Genomic DNA, 20,629 nt, shown 5'->3' with positions numbered 1-20,629 from the left:
TGAATTGCAAGGAATTCCACGCATGAACTACATGAACTACATTTAGTTACTGATGATTCAGACCAAAATTTTTGCCTATGCAAAATTTTGCCCTGAATTTTGCCTACGCAAAATTTTACCCTGAATATACCTCAGTATAAGAACTGAGGTTTCTTTGACCTAGTAGGGAGATGTGAGCTCTCCAGAGAGAATGTGTGTTGTCTTACGTGGAATTTTGTCACAGATTGGCTTTATCTTGCTATGCAATCTGCAAGTAGCAATTAGCAGTAGCCTCAGCTCGTACAGAAGATAGTTCTCATCTTTTGCAAGTTATGCATGGTGCAAAGAATTAAATAAACAAAGCACCCATCTAGACTGTGACTGATTAGTGCAGCAGGCTTACAAACAGAGAGGTATGCTATGCTGATACACCCATGCCGGCAAAGGAGGGAGAAAGGGAGAGAGATGGATCCCCAAGACAGAAAAACAAACACAAGATACACGGTTTTAATGTTAGTCCTGATATCACACATTAAAACTCTTATCTGTTCAAAGGAAAAACTTTGTGTATTTATTCATTTGCTTTCCATATCTTTGGCATTTTTAATTTTTGCTCTAATTATCAGTGAAAAAGTCCTTAAGAACTTTCCCAGTCAGTCTTATTTTAATACACGTCAAAAGCAGGGAGCAAACTTGTAGCTTGGTTATTCCCCTGGTATGCCTTATAATTGAGAGGTAATTGTTAGCCAGATGCTTCCTCAGCCAAAAAGCTGTTTTTTGAAGTGAAATGTGACAAGTTAGGCAGCAGGATTAGTTTATCATGAAATCCACCAGAGAATAAAGCTGTAACGATACAATTGTAATCAAGACAAAGGAGGGATTTCTGATTTTGTTGTTTTGATGCAGCATTATCCGTCATTTCCTTTGGTAGACAAAATGAAGACAAAACCAAGTGCAACAGGGCCCCGTTCCATGCTTGTTGTCATGCATCTCAGCTTTGATCAGTGCTTTATGTACTCTTACCCTCATCCCTTCAAATCGTGACAATGCTCTTAGTGGTCTCAGAGCTCGGAGGGTCCTGAGGGATTTGATGGGGCCCATCTCAGAGTATCCAAGCGTGTTGGCTATGAGGCTTATTAAGGAAACCTGAATGGAGACACAAAGCAAGAATCCAATTTATTAGTATGCTTCTGCCATTTTCTTTCTCTTCTGCATTTCCTTCCCGAAAAGAAACAGATGGTTAGTGAACAGTGGGAAAAAAAAAAAAAACTTAAGTGGAAGCCATTAGATTAGATAAATATGCAAAAAAAAGGATGTTTTTACATCCATGCATATGCAGAACTCTTACCAACTCACCAAACCTTTGTTTCCAGTTTAACACAAACTTTATAGAAAGACATTTTCAAAGATGTCAGTTTTCTTTTAACTAAGCACACAGAAATCCTCTTAACATCAGCTTGCACGAAGTAGATGAGAAAAGAGATCACCATTACAAAACCAGCACTCTGTGACACCCATGCTGTAGTTTCCTGTATGCTTCCCAAGGTGTGTGTGCATCTCCCACTATTAAAGATATGATGAGTCATGTAAGTGCTATAATTTAGGGCTTTCCAGATGAAAGCACCTGTAAGATCTAACCATTTCCAGCAGTGATAAAAGATTTTAGCTTTACCATTCAATTATCCATCTTACACTTACTGATTAGAAAACAAGCCTGCTAGATTGCTGATAGATTTGATTTAATACCACAGGCTCTAAAAGAATTCTGTTCATGACTTTGATTCTGCACTTTTTCACTTTACTCTGGTTCCTGTGCAGCCTCTAAAGGAGAAGGAAACTCAACAGGTGCTCAGCATTAAGGTTCACTCCTCTCAAATACTATTTCTTTGAAATAAACTTTGAAATATTTCCAAATCTGGAGGAAGCACGGAAGGGTTTCAATGCTTTTCATGTTCTCAGAATTTCTTTCATAGTGTCCATCTGCTCAGATGTGGATGGTATCAGGCACGGGACTGGAGCCTGGATGAACCAAATGGTAGTTGAGATTATGAGTCAGATGAGCAGACACAGGGAGGAGCTGGGGTTTGTGTGTTCAAATCAGTGTTCACTGCCTGAATCCTTACCGAGCAGGGAGTGAGAAACAAACAGCTTTCCAACACCATCGGTGTTTTGCCAAATTTTATGTATTAGGAAAGGAACCAAAACGAATCCCCACATGTTATAGTAAGTTCTTTTCCTAGAAGAAAGAGACCTATGCACACTGCTCATCACAGTTCCCTTACACCCATCTTATTTCAGCTATTTGCTCAGCCCTATCATGGTATCTGAGCATCTCACATTCAATAATGTGAGTGTGCAAGGCTTACCTGGAAGAAATGTGTTTTATCGCCATTTTAAAGATAGAAGCTAAGTCTAAGTCTGGGATACTTCTACCCTATATGAAAAATAGGTGCTTAATGTAACAAAAAAATCGGGGCTCCCTCTTGAATATGGCCAGTTCTGATGGGAAATCATCCTATCTGTTTTAGGATGGGATTAATTTTTCTCTGAATCCCATGATGTTTGTGATAAGGCCAAAAGGTTTGTGATGTGTCCCATACGGAGCAGGCTTTCTCCTTAACACATATTCATTTATGTACAAGTGCTGTCTGCATAGCTAAGCATTTCTGTAAAATTGCTCAATTTGTTGTTTACCTATTGATGGCTTTATTGTGGCATGCGAGCAGCAAGCTTAAGGGCAGAAGGTCTCAGAGACATCATGCCAGGGCTGGGTGCAACAGGCTGGATATCTGTTGGGACAAGACAGCCCAGTGCTGCGGAGGACGAAGCGGCACAGAGGCTGACTGTCACACTTCAGCATGTCCCCCTTTAACAAGGTGCGACACAAACTCACCTCCCGTGTACAGACCCAGCAGCTGATGCAGAAGGAAGGTCTTAACAGAACATTTTTGCATTTTAGGGGTGAATTTTAGTGCTGTAACACCACAGAAGACAGGCAGGCTGGATTCAAGGTCTGATTTTGTAGGACCCTTATACACTGGGGAGGTAATGTCACCAGTAAAGTCACAAAGTATCCTTTGCTTCCATGTCTCAGGAAGCAGACCTGAACCCATGATATGATGATGCCTAAGAAGTTATTTTACAGTAAGTTACATTATATTTTTCACATATTCATTAGTAATGCTTTAATTTCTCCTGAATCCTTCTCAGCCAACACTCACAGATAAATATGAAAATCTGAGTTTGACTTCACAAACCATTTCAAACACACCAACACTTCCAAACTGAGGCAGCACCCATATTCTGTCTTCCCTATTTCTTACCAGCCTTGATTACATCCAGTACTCCAAAGCTGCATTAATATACAGCCCAAAGCCTACTCCTTTTGTTTACTCTCCCCATTGAGTTTAATGAGAACATTGCCTAAATTAGGAGAAAGGGCTGAAGGAGTTCTCTAATAGTAGTAAGCAAATGTTCAACACGCTTATAAACTAGAGCTGTTCAACTAAGGCCTCTTAAAATTGTAATATAATTGGTAGGATTGAGATATCATGCTAAGGGGGCAACTCAGTGACACATATGTCTGTCCTCGGTGGAGAGCTGAGTGCAGAAAATGGCTTTAACCCCACAAAACCCTGGAGCTCCTTATTCAGAAAGGGTAGAGGTAAAAGAAAAAAATGTTATGATCAGTGACAGAGCCAAGACCTGTACATTCATACATTACAAGGCGAGCTCATTCACTTTAAAAAGAATGTACAGATTTAAAATAAAATGAATCACTACAGAGCACTCAACACCCCTCTTTTTTTGCTAGCTTTACCCAGTGATTGAAAGTAGATCTTTTCAAGGTTTTCGAACTGCCCTGGTGTGTGAATCTGCACACCTCCTCCTTCCTCACAGATTTATGTCCTGCAAATCTCCTTTCTCTCAAGAGGATTCCTGTTCAAATCCTGCAGGACCAGCCTTCAGGTCTGAGAAGGCTACCATTTTCTCTGGAGTGCCATAAATGTCACCCTGAAACACATCACAGGTGCTGTAGCCCTCCTGACACAGATTTACACAGCATTAGATATCTGTTCAGAGGATTAGGCCATGAAGCTGTGTGATATTTGGCAAAGACTTACAAGGCTGGAGTCAGAACTGAGTTTGAGACAACTTGTTTAAATGCTCGTCTGTTTGTTTTGAAGGTATCCCTGTCAAATATTATTTATAGGAGAATCACTAGCACAGAGGCTTGCCCATTTGGACTTGATTAAAAGTGACCCAGAAGGCTATTTTTAGGGAAAAAAAAAATCAAGCAGTTTTCAAAATTGGTGCTGACTGTCCCACATAATCATAGCAAAAGGTGCAGTCAGCGGTTTCTGTAACTTTTTTTTCTCCTGCTACAGGGCTGTGCAGCCCAGAGCTACTCTAAGTTTCTGCATTTGTCCTCTGCTCAGTATTAGAATGCTTCAGGCACCCAGAAAACACCTGCAGGGTCAACGTTACCTTCAGATTCATAATACTGCATGTATTTCTAACGCTTCCAGTATCTGTTTGCAAGTGGTTTTGTATCTTTTTCAGGAAAAAATACCTCTGAAGACAGGTCAGCACAGTAACGTTATGGAACACAGGGGAATCCTAAGGAATTGTATTGCCTAGAAGTGTTTCCCATAAAACGCACAACTTGCTGTTGGGCTTGAACCTTCATCTTGCGTGGCACATATGTTAACAGGTAAGCTACAGAGTGTCTCACCCTCCTATGTACCTCTTCTGACCTGAGATGTTTTATTATTGTTCTTATTTGCAGATGCTCTGTTTCTAGCACCTCCCTTGAGGGGTTTTCCCGATTGTGTTAGATTTTGCTAAGAAGCTTTCACTGTTTTCTCCCTAAATCTTCCTTCCCTTAACTTAATCGAGTAATAACACCCTCCGCTTCAGCTCTAGGCTGTTCCATATCCCTTTACTTGCTGTTTATTTGGTTCCTCTGAAATCCCCAAGATGATCCTTTCATTGGAATTTGCTACCCACTGTGAGCCCCTGCGCACAGCCTGGCCAGCAATGAGGGTCTGTAAGGCAGGGAAAGGCCCTCCTAAATCACTGTATGGGATCCTGCCTCTACAGACATTAATGGCATGGGTCCCATCAGTTCCATGGGCTGGGACCTCAGTCCCATGGCAGCTCTTCCCTTTTGTTTTCCTCAGGTCATCTCAGCACAGCCCAACAAGAACTCAGCTTCAATGCTCTAAGCACACTCCTAAAGATTATTCCACCCTCAAAGAGGGAAAGCCCTGAAAGAGGCAGTGCTTACCACCCAGCTCAATGGCACAGTTGAATTTCCCTGCAAATCCCAGGCTCCAGGCAAAGCACGGGTTGATGCTACCTACCCACCTTGGCTTCTTCTTGCCACTGTAGTAGGTGGTGTTTGAGTTCTCTCTTATCCTAACATGTAGGGAAATTTGTCAGCTCTCTTTCTCACTTTTTTCCCCCCATATATCGTTTCAATTATATATATATAAATATATCTGAAAACTAATATATCTATATGCAATTTATTTAGATAGATTTCCTTTGCTGGGGAAAATGACAGACTTTGAAGGAGTTTGCATGGCAGCCTCCTGGAGCTGAGTAAAGGGAGAGATGAATGAACACCACATCTTTCATTTTTGCCATTTTCTGTGTTATGTTCAAGAAAATATGAGAGCTTTTAAATCTTGTGACTGCATTGAACACCAGAAACGACAGCCATGGGGATTACCAGGCCCGTGCATGGTGTTTTGAAAGCAAACCTGCTGTCATCTCTGTGGTTTAGCAGCATGGGCCTGGAGTACCCATTGTATGGCATTCATGGAGTACCCATTGTATGGCATTCACAGGTGTTTCCAGAGCAAAATCGAGAAGAATCAATGAATTTAGACCACTAGAATACAAGCAATGATCTCTAGAGAGATCTCAAGAGACTAGCCTCACTGGTAACTCTTCAAAGTTATTGCTAACATGCATCTAATGAGAATAATGCCTGAATTTCTTAGTCAGTTTGACAATGCACTACTAGATTGTATTTGACCAAAACAACGCCTTGTCCAGGAATCAGGGCATTTTTAAAGTAATGGTCACTCTTTCAGGTTTACCATTTTAATGAGATATTGTCATTCTTGAGATGAGAAACAAGACTCATCTGTTTGGAGCCAGGCGTGGCACATTTAGTGCTAGGCTCCCACTGTGCTCAGTGTTGTCCCCACAAACTGGCCAGGGTGTGCCCTGTGTCCCTCCGAGAGAAGCAAAGTGGTGGAGACAGCAGTGAGCTCTTCGGAAAATGCATCAGCTTCTTCCCAAGAGCTGGCTTTATGGTGTGCTTCTTTTAGCTATCAAATGTTTCAAGCTCCTTGAAGAACTCTACAGGGAGCACATTGGTGCTCACATAATTCATGAGTTAACATATATGCAGCATTTCTTGGACTATTGAAGTTACAAACACAGACGTAAAATTATTGAATAGGTATATATGTCTTCACTATCTGACAGTGACTTCAGAATTGTAACTCATGCAAACCCCAGTAAAGCTGTCAAAAGAGGATTTTAAGGTTAAAAAAAAAAAATCACAGAGTAGGAAGTGCCATAATGCAGCCTCCCTTCAGCAGACACAGGGGAAAGGGTCTTTAATCAAGGAGACAGACTCTTTTACCCACGGAGCTATTGCATTTATAACAGTCGTGAGATTACTTCCCATACATGTAGACCTTAATAGCACATTAGGAGCATGCACACCCTACCCAGGCAATCTTGCTGGTGCCAGAGGGCACAGTCTTTGGGAGGAGCATTTCACCTGAGCCTGACAGAGTTTCCTATAGCAAGGAGGTGGGTTTGAGCTGCAGTAGGAGCCAGCCCTTTCCTTTTGGTGCTCCTTCTCACCAGCCTAAAAGCACATCCTTACAGATAACCAGTGAGCATCCCCTGCACCAAGATGGAAGGGGACCTAAGGAGTGCAATGCTGCCCAGCCATAGACTGCATCTTTGTATTGAGTCACATCACCCCCAAGATGAATTAATAGAAGAGACCAAGGAACAAATTGTTCTGTCTGGGCAGCAGTAAAAATACTCTTTGGCTGGTAATTTAAAGCCTAAAACCTATAACAACAAGAAGAACCCCTGATAACTACATGCCCTGTAAGCTGCTGTCTGGGAGAGGACCACAGACCCCCATCCTGGTTAGGGCCACAGCACAAGCTTTATGCAGCCTGGGGTTTCATCAAATTAACCTGCTTGCTCAAATGAGAGGGGAGGAAGCAGGAGGGAGAAGAGAAAAATAAAATAAAATAAAAAAAGGCTATCCAAAAGGGAACACAGCAGCTGAGCTGAAAGCTCTGGCCACTTATTTAAATAAGCAGTTTCAGCTAATGCAGGCCCCCAGTGCTTTCAAATAGCTCTTTACATGCCCCAGGAACAAACCTCTCTCTCTCTAATTGTGCTTAAAAAAAAAAAAAAAAAAAAAGCAAGATAGAAGAAAGAGAGCTTGGATTACTTCAGGTGCCTCTTCTTTTCCTCTTTTCCACCCAGGCTAGCTTCTCCTGCCTGTTGCTGCAAGGAATGCCCACAGAGCAGATCTTCAGATCCTCCCAGGTCAAGTGGCAGCTCAGTGTCTTTAAAGGCCAGGCCCATGGTTCCTAGCTGGCCCTTTTCGTGTGAAAAGGAACAAAGCAAAGTCTATACCCCAAATGCATACTGAGAGAGAAAACCACAGGGAAAGGGGAATTTGCAAAAACAGGTGAAATATCTGGGGCTTCTATTGCCTCTCTGAAATACCCTTGGGTGAAAACAGCTTGTAATGAAGTTGGTGTTCCCCCTACCACGTACCATTTCTGAGCAGAGGTTTATCATCCTCTTAATCTTTTCCCATATCTGTTTACCCTTTTGCTTGGGCATTGCATTTTCTGCCTCACAGCTGCTTAGCTGCATGACTGCACCTGTAGATCCAGGAACTGCATGGTATTAACGAAGGGCAAAAAGGTAAGGATCTTTAATTTAGGAGGCTAGAGAGACTAAGGTGCTCTGCACCAAATCCCCACCTCTGCTGCCTGCTTTCTTGAATCTTTGCTGCTTTTCTGAACCCTTGTGTTCAGGTGAGGACCATGGACTCCTGAGGGCAGCTCTGGAGCTGGTCCATGGCACAGAGACGAATGTGTCTGCAAATGAATTATCAGAGGGCTGCCCTCACCGGCAGCAGGCAGGTTACTGCTCTGGAGTGCTCTCACGTACGGTAATATGATGGGACACATGAGTGCTTAGGTTAATTATAAACAAAAAATTATCTCCTGGAAAGCCAGACACTACTTCTTATAACTCAGGTTAAAAGAGGCTTTCACATCATCCACTCAGGCTTTTTTTTTCTTTTTTTTTTTTTTTTCTACAAGGCATTTCCTCTTTTTAAAAAAAATGCTTTTCCCCATCTAAAGCTCAAACTAAGGCTGTGAAAGTCTATTAATATTCCATCTTCTCAGCTTGTTTCCTGCTCCTTGTGTCCACGCTTTCTGAGGCAATGTTTCCCTTGCAGAGGGCAGCCTCGTTGCAAACAGCATGTGCTGCTCCTGTTGGCATAAATGCTTTTAAATAAATCATTCCTGCATCCTAATTGCTTCCTGGTGGTTTCCAGAAGAACCTCTTTATGTCTCGCTGTTCTCTTAATCTGTCACCTCCTTTACACCTGCTCAGGCTTTTCTAACAGCTCCCGTGAATTCCCAAGGCATATGGCTGCGAATCAAGAATTAAACCTCAGCTAATTTCCAAGGGTGAGCCAGACAACCCGCTGCTGTGTTCTTGCATCCAGCGAGATAGCAAAGGGCTTGGCTGCCCTTTCGGATTTGCAGTTTTCCCACCCCGGCCACTTGGAATGGGGTTTCAGGCTTTCTCAGTCCACCTTGACATTGCACCTTCGCCAGACTCCTGGGTCCCATTTACCAGCACTGGTAGGGCTGGCAGAAGAATTGCTGTGACTTTTGGGGACCGCAGGATGCCCCTCGATCGATCAGCCCTTGTCCTGGAATCAAAACCTTCCTCCCTTTTACCGCAGCGGTGGCTGCGTGGGTGCAGCTGCTTGGGAAAGGCTGGCATTTCTACCGGGATTTGCAACAAAAGAATTTCTTCATTGTCAACTCCATTCCGCTTCTCATCCAGGCGCCGTGCAGAGACAGCCTTGATTTAGGGCAGCTGAGCAGGAATGATATTCTCCCCTTCAAAAGATCTGTGAAAACACCGCACGATGCATCCCTGGGTACCCTCTTGATGATGACTGCTGTTGCCAGGTTGTGGACGGGGATGCGCTTGATTATTGTTTATGTTGAAGATAGCATTGTAATGCCAGGGGTGTGCACGGTGATTGCTGAGAGAACATTTCCCTGGGGTTCAGCCCCAACGGATGTGCTCCACTGCCATCGCAGCCGGTAGGAGCTGAGGTGCTGAGCTGAAGGGATGCTTATTTCTGGGCAGGATTAGGCTCAACCTTACTCAAATATGACACAATGCATAAGGAAAAGAGAAAAAAATCTGGGTGGGTTGGTTTCACAAGGTGCAATTCTGTATTTCCTTGTTTCCCTAAAGCATTTATTTAATCAGATGGTCCAAATCAATAGGGAAAATACCAAAACTGATGTGGCAAATACGACTTGAAAAACATCTCTGCATAGTTGAATTCTTGAACCTGACTTGGTCCTGATATTGTATTGACTAGGCTAGGATGGAGAGTGACCCTGACAAATTATAGAATCTCCAATTTCTGCCAAAAAGGACCCATTACAATGGTGCCATAGCACAAGTCAGAATCTTCATCTTCATCCTCCTCAGCGCAAAGCACCCCAAAGCCAGTTTCACAGCCATGCCACGGTGGGAGGCCAACCCAAAATCTCTACACCACTGGTGCACAACTTCCAAGTTTCCTCTGAATCCCTTTGATACCCCTCTGACTGCCACCAGCCTCTTTGGCAGCCCCTTCACCTCTAGCCTGGATGGAGCTTCAAGGGTGGTGATGCTCAGCAGCTGTTGGGGTTCTAAAGGTGCTGGTCACCGGGGAGGAGAACCATAGGACAAAGCTCCTCCAACCCTGTTGGACTGCTACATAAGGTCCAGGTTTCCCTCCCAGCACTGATCCTCCACCCAAGGGAGGAAATATATTCCTCTACAAGGAATTTGGCTGCTCTGCTCACAGCCATGGAAAGGGCCAGGCAGGCTGCACGCAAGGGCTCAAGGCTAAAATATCCATTATTTTATTTTTAAGGATGCTCCTCTGAAAAGGAACATTGAAATGTGTTCCATCTTTAAATAAATTCAAGAAGTAAAAATGGTTGGTAAATCTAGTTCACCAAAATCTGAGCTGAGCTGGGCTTTTTACAACCCTTTCAAAAGCTGAAATTCTCCCTTAATAATGAATTCTTCATATTTTAACCATTTTGTAACAAGTAGGCAGGCAGTAAGCTAGGTTTGTTGCTGGACTTTTCTCCTCACCTTTGTTGACCGTCCCTTTTCCTGCGGCTGAAGCATTTTTTGCTGTGCTTTGCCTTGCCTGAAATCCAGCTTGCACTTCCACTTGGCAAAGCCGGGCTGCTCTCCTTTTAGCATCTATGTGGTAACTAACATGAGGTGCAAACCAAGATAAGAAAAGACATTTGGATGTTTTCACATGTGTTATGTTGAGATAAAGCGTGGGGAGGCAGAAGGGAGATTTACAGTGTCCGCTGACCTGCTAACACACATTAAAACCGCTTATCTCATCTTCATGTGGATTTTTTTTCACTTACCCTGAATTAGGCAACATGTAGTAAAACAGTTTTTTTTTTTCTTTTTTTTTTTTTTTTCTTTCTTTGAAACAAGGCTCCCTGGCTTCTGGAGAGGGATTCTCTTTTCTCTTTAGTTAGCTGGGAGGTTTACGTCATTGGCAGAAGCCCAGAAGAATGTGCACTGAGACATCTTCAAAAATCCCACAAGAGCATTTGCTTTGAAGAACTGGAAGGAAACCAGTCAAAAACCTGCTCTGAGGTAATAATGCTCCGCTGTAACCTGTGGATTTTCAACAGCTCATAGAGAGCACTAATAAATTCACTCATAAACTGGTTCTCCAAGTGACAGGCTATATTATTTTTACTCTACCTTGGCTGTATTTTTGTCATTCTGTTCCTGTGTGCTTTTCCAAACAGAAACTAGATGAAATCCACATGCTTTTAAGATACTTTCCAAAGAATACAAATTGGATTTCAGTGCTGTTTGGGAGCAATTCATTACAGCAGATTGTGTAATTACTGGTAAGGCAAACAGAAATCACCTTGCTAATCAACAGGGAATACAAATGGAAAAAACAATTAAAGTAATCATAAGCCATCAATATTTACTTCACACAGCAAGTTTTTAATTGTCACTTAAAGACAATCCAACACAAGGGCATAATTTAATTCAATTCAATTTTCAGCTAGGGATAGAGACTGCTAAAATTGTTTGTCTCAAACCCAAAGATTATTAGCTGTTTTTTAACTCGTCTGGCAGTGAAGTATTCTAAGTAGAAATCTTAGAGCAAGTGCTTTCCAGGAAACTATCTTGGAAAACATAATGTCTGTATTTTTTAACCATTCAAAATGTGCGTTTAATGACTGAACATCCATGAGCAGTTCTCAAGCATGCAGACAGGAAATTTGGCAGCAAACGGGAAATTTGGAAAGGCGCTCAATGGGGAACACAGATCTCTTAAGTAAAACTCTGCAGTGCCAGGAAAAGACCAGAAACCTGTTCTGTTATAACCATTCACCAAAAGGGGCAACAAAACCCTACATCTTATTTTACTATCATAAAAGCGTCGACAAATCCTTTCCTCCTGGGCTTGCTGTATAACTCACTTGAGATGCCTGGCCTCAAAATCCACTGCTGAGCCTTGCTTGAATTATTTTGCAGACAGAAATGTTGCTTACAGCTGTTGCGACCTCAGCCTCCATGGCAATGGAGCAGGCTCATGGGGAAATGGGCTGAAAGGAGCAATCTCTCTGTGGTGGCTCAGCTGGAGAAAGAACTTGGTGAGGCATCAGGGCAGAGATTGGGACCTAGAGAGCATCTTCCCCTCCCTGCTACAGGATGGAGCTCTACAGACCATCGCTGAAGAGGACTGAAAGGGAAGGAGGCTTTAAAAATCACCTTAGGAAATATCCTTTCAAATCTTGCAAGGCGTTATAAAGAACTTGTGAAGAAACTCTCACCTCCCCTCATCTCTGAAATCAGTAAACAACAATCAGTTTGGTTTTTTTTAAGCCTTGATTGGGACTAACTTTTGGTCAATTAAATGGAACGCAAAAGCTGCAATGGAGACGATGGATTTGCGATAATGGACTTTTGTAGAGAAATGACATCGGTGCCCGCTTAAGAGGATTTTTCTGTGTATGCCACAGGCCATGAAACCTGCCTGTGATTTTTTTCCAAGCACTGTTGCTAATGAGTTAGGGCCCTTACATCCCCTTCCCGAGAGCTTTCCCATGACTGCTGCAGGGTAGCGGTCTCTCCCCTCTGCCTCCAGTGCATGATCAGCAAGCGAAGAAGCTGCTGACTGCAACACCTCCACCCTTTGAATGATGCTGAGCTCCAGACCGATGCCTTCCCTGAACTGACCACTGCAAAGGAATAATCTGCCTGCTGTCGGCAGAGGCTGGGGCATCGCTCAGAATTAATTGGCTGAAGCTCAAACTAGATAAGCTTGAGATAATATTTATAGGTCAGAGGAAACAATTGAAAGCAACATCAAACGTGATACCAGCAGGCACGACCGGAGGAGTTTATCTGCTCCCTGTTTTAAAACCCAACTGTCTCTGCCTGTCGCGGGACGCGCCTGGTTGAGAGCAGTTTTCATAAACATTTGTTCTGAATGCCATGCGCCTTCGTCTCTGGCCAAGTTTGTACTTCTTGTTTAATCTGCTGAGTACAAACAGGTTTTGATTGCACGAATGCTTGGGAAATATCAATTCTTTGTGAAAATATTTGCCTGTGCAGCCTAGCAAAGAGGCTTCTGCGTAAACACCATTCCTGATGGTGACGGTGATGCTGATGTCTGTCTACAGTTTGGATACGCTACAGACTCTGCTTTTTTCTCATTTTAAAATAGCTGTGACTTGCAGTCCCCATCACACAGTTTGTGTGCATAGCAAAACTACATTTACAGTGTAGAAGTGGGTTAATTTTAAGAACATACATGTTATTTGCAGGGAGGTAATGTATGATTGATGCATTAATGCTTTTTGTTCAGTATATCCAAAATGTCTGCAGAAGTTTAAGGCATCTCTCCCAAGTGCCCTAGGTTGAAACAAGCCTCAGTTTTGTGGTTTGATTACTCCTTTCTCCCCTCCTCCCAAAGAAATCCATTGCAAAACTTTATTGTATTGCAATGTATTTAAAAGCACTCTCTTTTTGTTTAGCTACACTTGCACATTTCTTTGAGATGCAGAGGCCCATTATCAGAGATCATCCTTTAGGGATTCCACATCCAGCAAAAATAGCCCTCAGTTTGTGGATTACCGTGTATTTTGATGTTCAGGCTGTGCAAGACAGAACTTCTGTTAGTAATCCACAATCACGAGACAGAGCCTTTGCTGCTCCACAGGCCCAAATCAGTGTCAAAGGTCTTTCACTGAGCAGAGTAAGTATGGGGAAAAATAATAATTCTTCAGCAATGTGCTTATAACCCCTCTGGGTTCACTTCCCATTTAGAAATAGTGAATACTTGCAAATTTTAAGATGGTTTTATGAATTATTCACAGCAGAGAAAGAGTTCTAAGTTGCATTTGTACAATAAGAAAACACAGATGATAGATGGTTTCCCATGTCCAATGAAAAATCAACCATCGCAGCTTGAATTTTGAATACCAATACCAAACTGCTAATGAATAATTTGCAGATCAGGAATTTTTAAGTGAATAATTTTAAACAAATAAATTTGAGAAAATCAGACAAGTGGTTCATCTGCTTCTTTTCGAGCAGCTAATTCACCCATTCACTCCCTTCTGCGGCTCAGTTGCAGTGATTTGGTTCTCAAAGGACCAAAAGAAAATGTAAATTGAAGTAAAAAGTGTGCTGGAAAAATGACAGCATGTTACTCTGCCAATTCAGAGTGGCAGGGTGTGTGAGCAATAGGCTAGGAGAAGAGCATCTGTTAAACATGCTAAAAATATAATACCGGTTCTCATAATCCGTGTTGGCAAATGACTGTGAAGGAAATAATCGGGCATGGGGAAAAGCTTTATTAATTGGGAACACAAAAGGACAATTTCCTAGAGTCAATTAAGTAACCAAAACAACTCAAGGGTGGGACATCTTTTTGGCTAGCTTGGGGATCCTGCAAAAACAACATTTACATGTGGGTTCAGAAAATAAAGAAGTCTAGGCCAGTGGGTTTGCTAGGGACAGGGGCAGTCCTGGGGGGCTGTGGTCTGCCTGCCCCCATAGCACTGGTTAATGCCCTGAGTGCTCTGGAAGTGGCAAGGATGTGCAGCTCCTTTCCCCATCCCACCCGAGGCTCTCTCCGCTATCTGACATCACATTCGCAAACCCCACCATGAAAAGGCAAACATGAACCTTAAATTTTTGGGCTACGTACTGACGTTGCATTCTTGTATAGCTCCTATTTCAAGTGGGATTTTTGCATGGAGGACAGAATTTCGCTCCATTGCTGGTTTACTCTCGTTGGTATTAATTAAATGCCATGCTTTATGTATACTTCTAATAAGGACAGAACTCATTGCAAACTGTTGGTACTACAGCAGAGCACCAAACTGCCTCAGTGAATTCACCATGCAAACTCTCGTCCCTGTCAGGAAGACCCCTACTTATAGTTGTGACAATATTCAGCTCTCATCTAGCTCTTCCAGAAGTTCATTATGAAGATTAGCTCCAACAACAAATTCCTGGAAACCCATATAATACTTTATCTGAGTCCTACTAGTCCCATTTTACAGATGGAGGAACCAAGGAAGAAAAGCTATGCCACTTGACCTAAACCGCAGTAAGCACAGTTTTCAGGTTTGGGCTGTAACTTAGGAGCTGGTGGTTTCCAATTTTGTGGTTAGATAATTAAACCAGGCCTTCCTTTTCTATTGAAACTAATCTGTGAAAAATAAGTGCCTTCCCTTTAAGAGGTTTCCAAGCATGTATGTGAAGAGGAATTTATGACCTACAATTTATGTAAAGAACTTCCTTTTCATAAATCAATTTATTAAAGCTCTGGAGAAGCTTCCAAAGGCTCTGATCCAGCAGGGCACTTAAACGTGTCCATAACTTCAAACAAGTAAATCGCCCCATTGAAGTGCTTTTCTGGGCTGGGGCCAAAGAAAGTGCAGCTCTCCCCCGAGTCAAGGTTCAGACGTAAAATGGGGGAAAAAAATAATTTATCAGAAGTTTAATAAGTTACAGTCACGGCAGAACTCTGCTAGCCTGCCACATTAATACCCTGAGCTAATAAGAAATGGCCTCGGGGAGATAATTGCCTCCTTATTGATATGCTGTGATGAAACGTTAAACCTCATCTGGAGGATGCAGTGCTTCTGGCCTTTCTGGAATTCATCAGATCCCACATCCAGATATTGTGAAACTTTGGGTTTTATGTGCTCATACCTGCTGATCTTCTGCATGGGGTCAGAAACAACTCTGGAGAGGGCATGGCTGGTTCTAGCAACACTCTTGGGGAACGAACTCCCTTTTATTTAACTATTTCTTGGTTTTAAAGATTGTTCTCTCAGGAAAACTAAGCGCAGAGACATTTCAAGGATTTAGAGTATTTTGTATGGTTTTGTAGTAGTGAAATCACTTTAGGTAGGGCTATTCACACCTTCTTCTGGACTCCTCCACTTGTGAATACTTGGGAGACTGAGCATCCTGCGAGGTGCTGCTGGCAGCCTCACGGGGAAGCTCTGCCAAGGACGGCTTCTCTAATCTGCTGAGACTTGTGTGTCGAGGTCATGTGCGGAGCACTCGGAGGTAACCGGACCTTGTGCTAGGCGGGAGTGTGGGACGAGACGTTAAATGCTAAGAGAAAGAGCGAGTTCCTGGAGACTAGAGGGGAACGTGACTCACATTAGCAGGGTAACACCTCTGCACAGCGACAGGGAGCCGTTTTCTCCACCCTGGCACGCTGTGTGCTGGGGATGCACAGTCGCAAAACGGCGTCTGGCGACCTCCTTCGAGGTTCACCAAAGGTTGTTACTCGGAGTCAGAGCGACAGCTGTCATTTTGCAGACGCAAAGCTGCCAGACTTAACAGCCTCTCCTTATGCACACCATAAAATCACAACACAAGCAGCATCGTAGCTCCCAAATGGTACTTACATCTACAATGAGGAAGTCAAGCCAGCACCAGGCGTTGGTGAAATACTTCTTGAAGCCATAAGCCACCCATTTCAAAAGCATTTCCAAGACAAAGATGTAAGTGAATATTTTGTCAGCGTATTCCAGCATGGTTTTTATGTTTTTTCGATCTTCAAGATAAATATCTTCAAAAGCCTGGAAGTGCAAAATATTGATTAAAAGCTTCTGGTGAACTATGTTGGAAAGCATCAGTGCTGCACGCAGTCTCATTTGACGGGACATCATGTACTGGCAGTGATTTCTGATATATTTTAATGTTACCATCAGAACGAGTGCACAGTCATAGATAGGACTGATCCTAACCTAATAGACAGAATCCGACCCTTACATCTAGTCAGACACGTCTTACTGCTAATGATGACAAATTGGGTTATTAACATGCTTACGCCCGTGTTACAGAGCACAGAGTTCCCTGGCTTCTGTTCAGCCATCACATTTCAGGTAGCTACAACTATCTGCTTCAAGAAATGCTCATTATTATTAACTTAACAGAGCAATTATGTTTTAAAGGTCAAGGTATCTATCTACCCATCTCATCTGTCTCCCTAACTAAGCTTGTGCAGGGCACCATCAAAAGACATTCAGCTTCTGCATCAAGTACAAGCAACTTAATAACCCTTTTAAAATATTTACGATATAAAACAATGTGCCTACTAAAATAAAACATGTAAAGCTGTCCCATAATTTAGCTTTCACTTTATAATGCACGTCAAATAAAAATGCAGGATCCCGGTGTCAGGGCAGCAGATATATGGCTCGGCTGGGAGCTGCTAAGTCGAGCAGTGGCTTCAGCCTGCTTCCCAGCTGATCGTTATCCAGTCTGCCTCCGTGTCCCTCCCCCTCGGAGGACCCAGGCTTTGATATATTTCTCTTGTCCCACTGCATGACCCAGAGCGCTTGGCAGCAAGAAAGCACGACGTTATTCGAGGGGGTCTGTGCTAATCGTCTTAATTATCTACATTTGAGTATTTCGAGATCTCTCGCTAGTTTCTGAGGAACTTCCAAAAGTTAGAAAGCACCCAGTGCCTGCAGATATCAGAAGCGTGCTGCCTGTCACTCAGGCAGTCACACTGGTCTTTTGCCTGCCAGGAAACGGTAATTAAACTGACAAGACAGCTCTGGCAGCCCGAGCCAAAGCTTGTCCATTTGTCCCCACACTTCAGGGTGACGTTTTCGCTGCGACCCAGTCTCCTATCTTGCCTTCAAAAATGATATTTCAAGGGTGTGAAAGAGCTGTTGGAGAAAGCCACAGAAAACAATACACAGACAGACTGGAGTTTATCGCTTCTGGTAGGGGCTTGCTCACTTTGTCAGATGACTTGCTGTACTTTGCAATTACTGCAAAAATAACAGCAAACTATTTAAAGTGGTTTCCTCCTCTCCCGCTGCCGTTGCTCTCCTTGTTTGCTACTAACTTGTCAGAAAGCACATTGTGTTTGCCCTACCAAGAGCAGACCGTGAGCCAGGAAGCAGCTTAACAAGGGGTGAAAAATGTGCTACCCGAATGCCCCAGGTGCACCGTGCTTCTGAGCAACCTATGGACATGACCCAAAAGATTAAACTAAATATTAAGGTTATTTCTTCTTAAAAAAAAAAAAAAAAAGGAAAAAAAAAAAAGGAATTAAACAGGATACCTGCAGTGTTATCCACATTTACTATTAAAACACAGACTTCCAGTTTGGGTGTTTGTGGCTTAAATGCACAAGAAAGGTTTTCAGACCTTTTGCAGTAAGCTGTAGACATACCATGATGGTTTAACCACCACATACGAATATACATTGCTTTTTAAATTCCCTTAAAAACTTAGTACATTGCAGGGGCATGGCCAGATGAGCTCAGTTTTTGGAAAAGCTCACTCCAGAATAACAGAGGGAAAAAAAAAGTTTGTGTTGCCTCCCACATGTCCAATCCCTGTCCTGAAGAGCAGAGCTGATATGTTGAAGCACAGTGCGGGTACATGAGAAAGTGCAGCGAAATTTGCCCTTATACAGAATGGTACTGAGTAAACTGAAAATAAATTTTTAAAAAGGCAAATGAATGTATTCAATGAAAACTAAATGAGATTTATATCACAGTCTTCAGTATCTAAGGCACTTTTAATTACATATGTAAGGAAGTGCATTTGTCTAAAGTGTATTATAGCAAATGACATGCCCCCTTTAAAATGTGTTAAAAAATTAACACGCTGATCCCCAAGCTGGTGCAAAAACTGTCAGACTCCATTGATTTCAGCAAAGCTATGACAATTGTCAGCAGCCTACTATCTGTACAAGTTTTTCGGCCTTTTTCTTCTCATAATAAAAGAAAATCCCCTGGGCAAAATTCCAGTCCATCCCTAGTGGTCCTGGAGAATTGTCCATTCTGTTCGTTTTGCAACAACATTTACGCATTGCCATCTTCTTGCCTCCCTGCAGAGACTTTCTTTAAACTACATAAGCCTAGTACTTCTGTGTTTTCCTCTTATTTTTTAGGCCACTGACAATGTGCATTGCCCTCTTCTGGAGTTTCTTCAATTAGCCCACGTCTTTCCCAAAGTGCAGTGCCCAGAGCTGAAGCCTTGTGCTCCAGCTGAGGCCTCCTTGATGCCAACTGGAGTGGAAGAACATGCTTATTTATACAGCCTAGTGGGGTGTTCGGCTTTTCTGCAGTGCTGTGATGTAGTTTCTTCTGTTCTGTTTGTTGCCTGTTCTCTCTCCAGCTCTTTTTAGTAAATCTGCTACCTTACCAGTCAGCCTGCATTTTGTCTTTCTGCCCTTGATTATCCCTGGTGAGGTGAAGCAGGCACCTTTCTAAGGTGACTTTCATTTAAATACTGAAGGCAGATTGATCCGCTAGGTAAAGTTAATCCTGAACTTCAGAAAAACACTGCTAACCTGTCCAAAGATGGTATTGCCTGTGAATTTAGTAGGTATATTTCTTAACCCCATCACTGAGGAGAAAATCAGTGATCACCAGACCAAAGTCCAGAGAACTTCCAATATGTCTCTTTGCCCTATGGCCAACTAAAACCCTGGGAGAAATCACATCAATTTCAGGGACATTCTTAACTATGTAAATGACCCATGCAAATGTATGTTCACTGGGAGCTTGAAGCAACAGCCTTAAACAGAGGTGCTTAAGTTTTCTAAGTGACCCTGGAGGAGACAGGAGGAGGGACAGAAAAGGCAAAGTTGAACAGCTAGAGCAGCAATCCTTGCTAAAAGCAGGCTGGATTTGGAGTAGAGTGAGCAAGCCAGCTTGCCAGCCCAAATTCTAGAAACTGCATGCTGGTTGCCACTGCCACAAAGAGCCCAGGGCTGGTAATACAGAGTGGATAATCCCAGCACCCTGTGGGATATCAAATGATCCCTTATCAGAGTCATGGGCAATGACCAATTGGCCTTCTTGTGTGTGCATTTACTCGGCTCCAAGCAGGAGGTATCTGAGCACAGAAAGGTATGTTGGGTTAAGCTAAGGTGCATTCAGAACATGATACGCATCCACCAGCTCCACTGGTAGCTCTCTGATTCACTGCTCACTGTGCTTTGCTTTGAGAAATGAACAATGAGGGTTCATAAAATCTTGGATGCACCTAACCTCAGGCCACCTTCTTTTAGATCCACATCTACTTACAAACAATGAGAAAACCCTGTCACACTTACCAGGGCTCCACTGCTCAGCAAGATCATGAATATGATGAAAGTTTCAAACCAGTTGTGTTCGACAATTCTGTAGCACGTTTTACGGAGCCTCCACCAAATTTTGCCTGGAAATTTTGAGATGTCCACTGAACAGCATGGGAAGAATCGCACACAAACTGAAAAGGAGAGAAAAAAAAAAACAAACCACAAAACAATTGTTAAAAAAAAGCCTGATTATTTCATAAATCTGCAACAAGTGCCTGCTAAACAAGGTTAATTCCAGCAATAAGCTACTGAATGGAGTGTTTCCTACCTATCCTCCCTCGTTCTTATCATCATCTCTTCTGCTTTGCCTTCTATTTCTCCATCTCACTCCTCTATTCAAAAATATTCAAAATCACTTTAAACCTGCCCCAGTGGTCTCTCCCAGTGATTTTTGTGGTACAGAATATTTTGGTCGTGAGTCATCAGTGCCCCAGGTTGATCACATTGTGTTAGCTAAGCTCAGGCAGCCCTGCTGATCCAGTCTAATGACTCCAGCAGGATATTACCAATAGTTTGCACATCCTTCTGAATGTAGGAAGGATATTTTCTTGGTATTATGGTACCATTCGAATTACTGATTAAAAGTGGCAACCTGATGAAAGGGAGACGAGGGGAGGTGGTGCAGCAATGCAG

The 20,629-nt window shown here is 42.8% G+C and overlaps 1 protein-coding gene across 1 annotated transcript in view; it reads right to left on the bottom strand.

Moving 5' to 3' along the window:
• The window catches only part of LOC106036851 (sodium channel protein type 5 subunit alpha-like), a 193,531-nt gene that overhangs the window by 19,326 nt on the left and 153,576 nt on the right, over positions 1–20,629 (bottom strand). The window contains 3 exon segments of the mRNA XM_066991437.1: positions 1,003–1,125; positions 16,293–16,466; positions 19,973–20,127. Of these exon segments, the coding sequence (XP_066847538.1) occupies positions 1,003–1,125; positions 16,293–16,466; positions 19,973–20,127 (452 nt within the window).

Source organism: Anser cygnoides, chromosome 2, assembly GCF_040182565.1.
Source record: "Anser cygnoides isolate HZ-2024a breed goose chromosome 2, Taihu_goose_T2T_genome, whole genome shotgun sequence".
Taxonomy (NCBI): Eukaryota; Metazoa; Chordata; class Aves; order Anseriformes; family Anatidae; genus Anser; species Anser cygnoides.
Note: the sequence above shows the minus strand (reverse complement) of the source record. Positions and strands in the feature narration are given on the sequence as shown.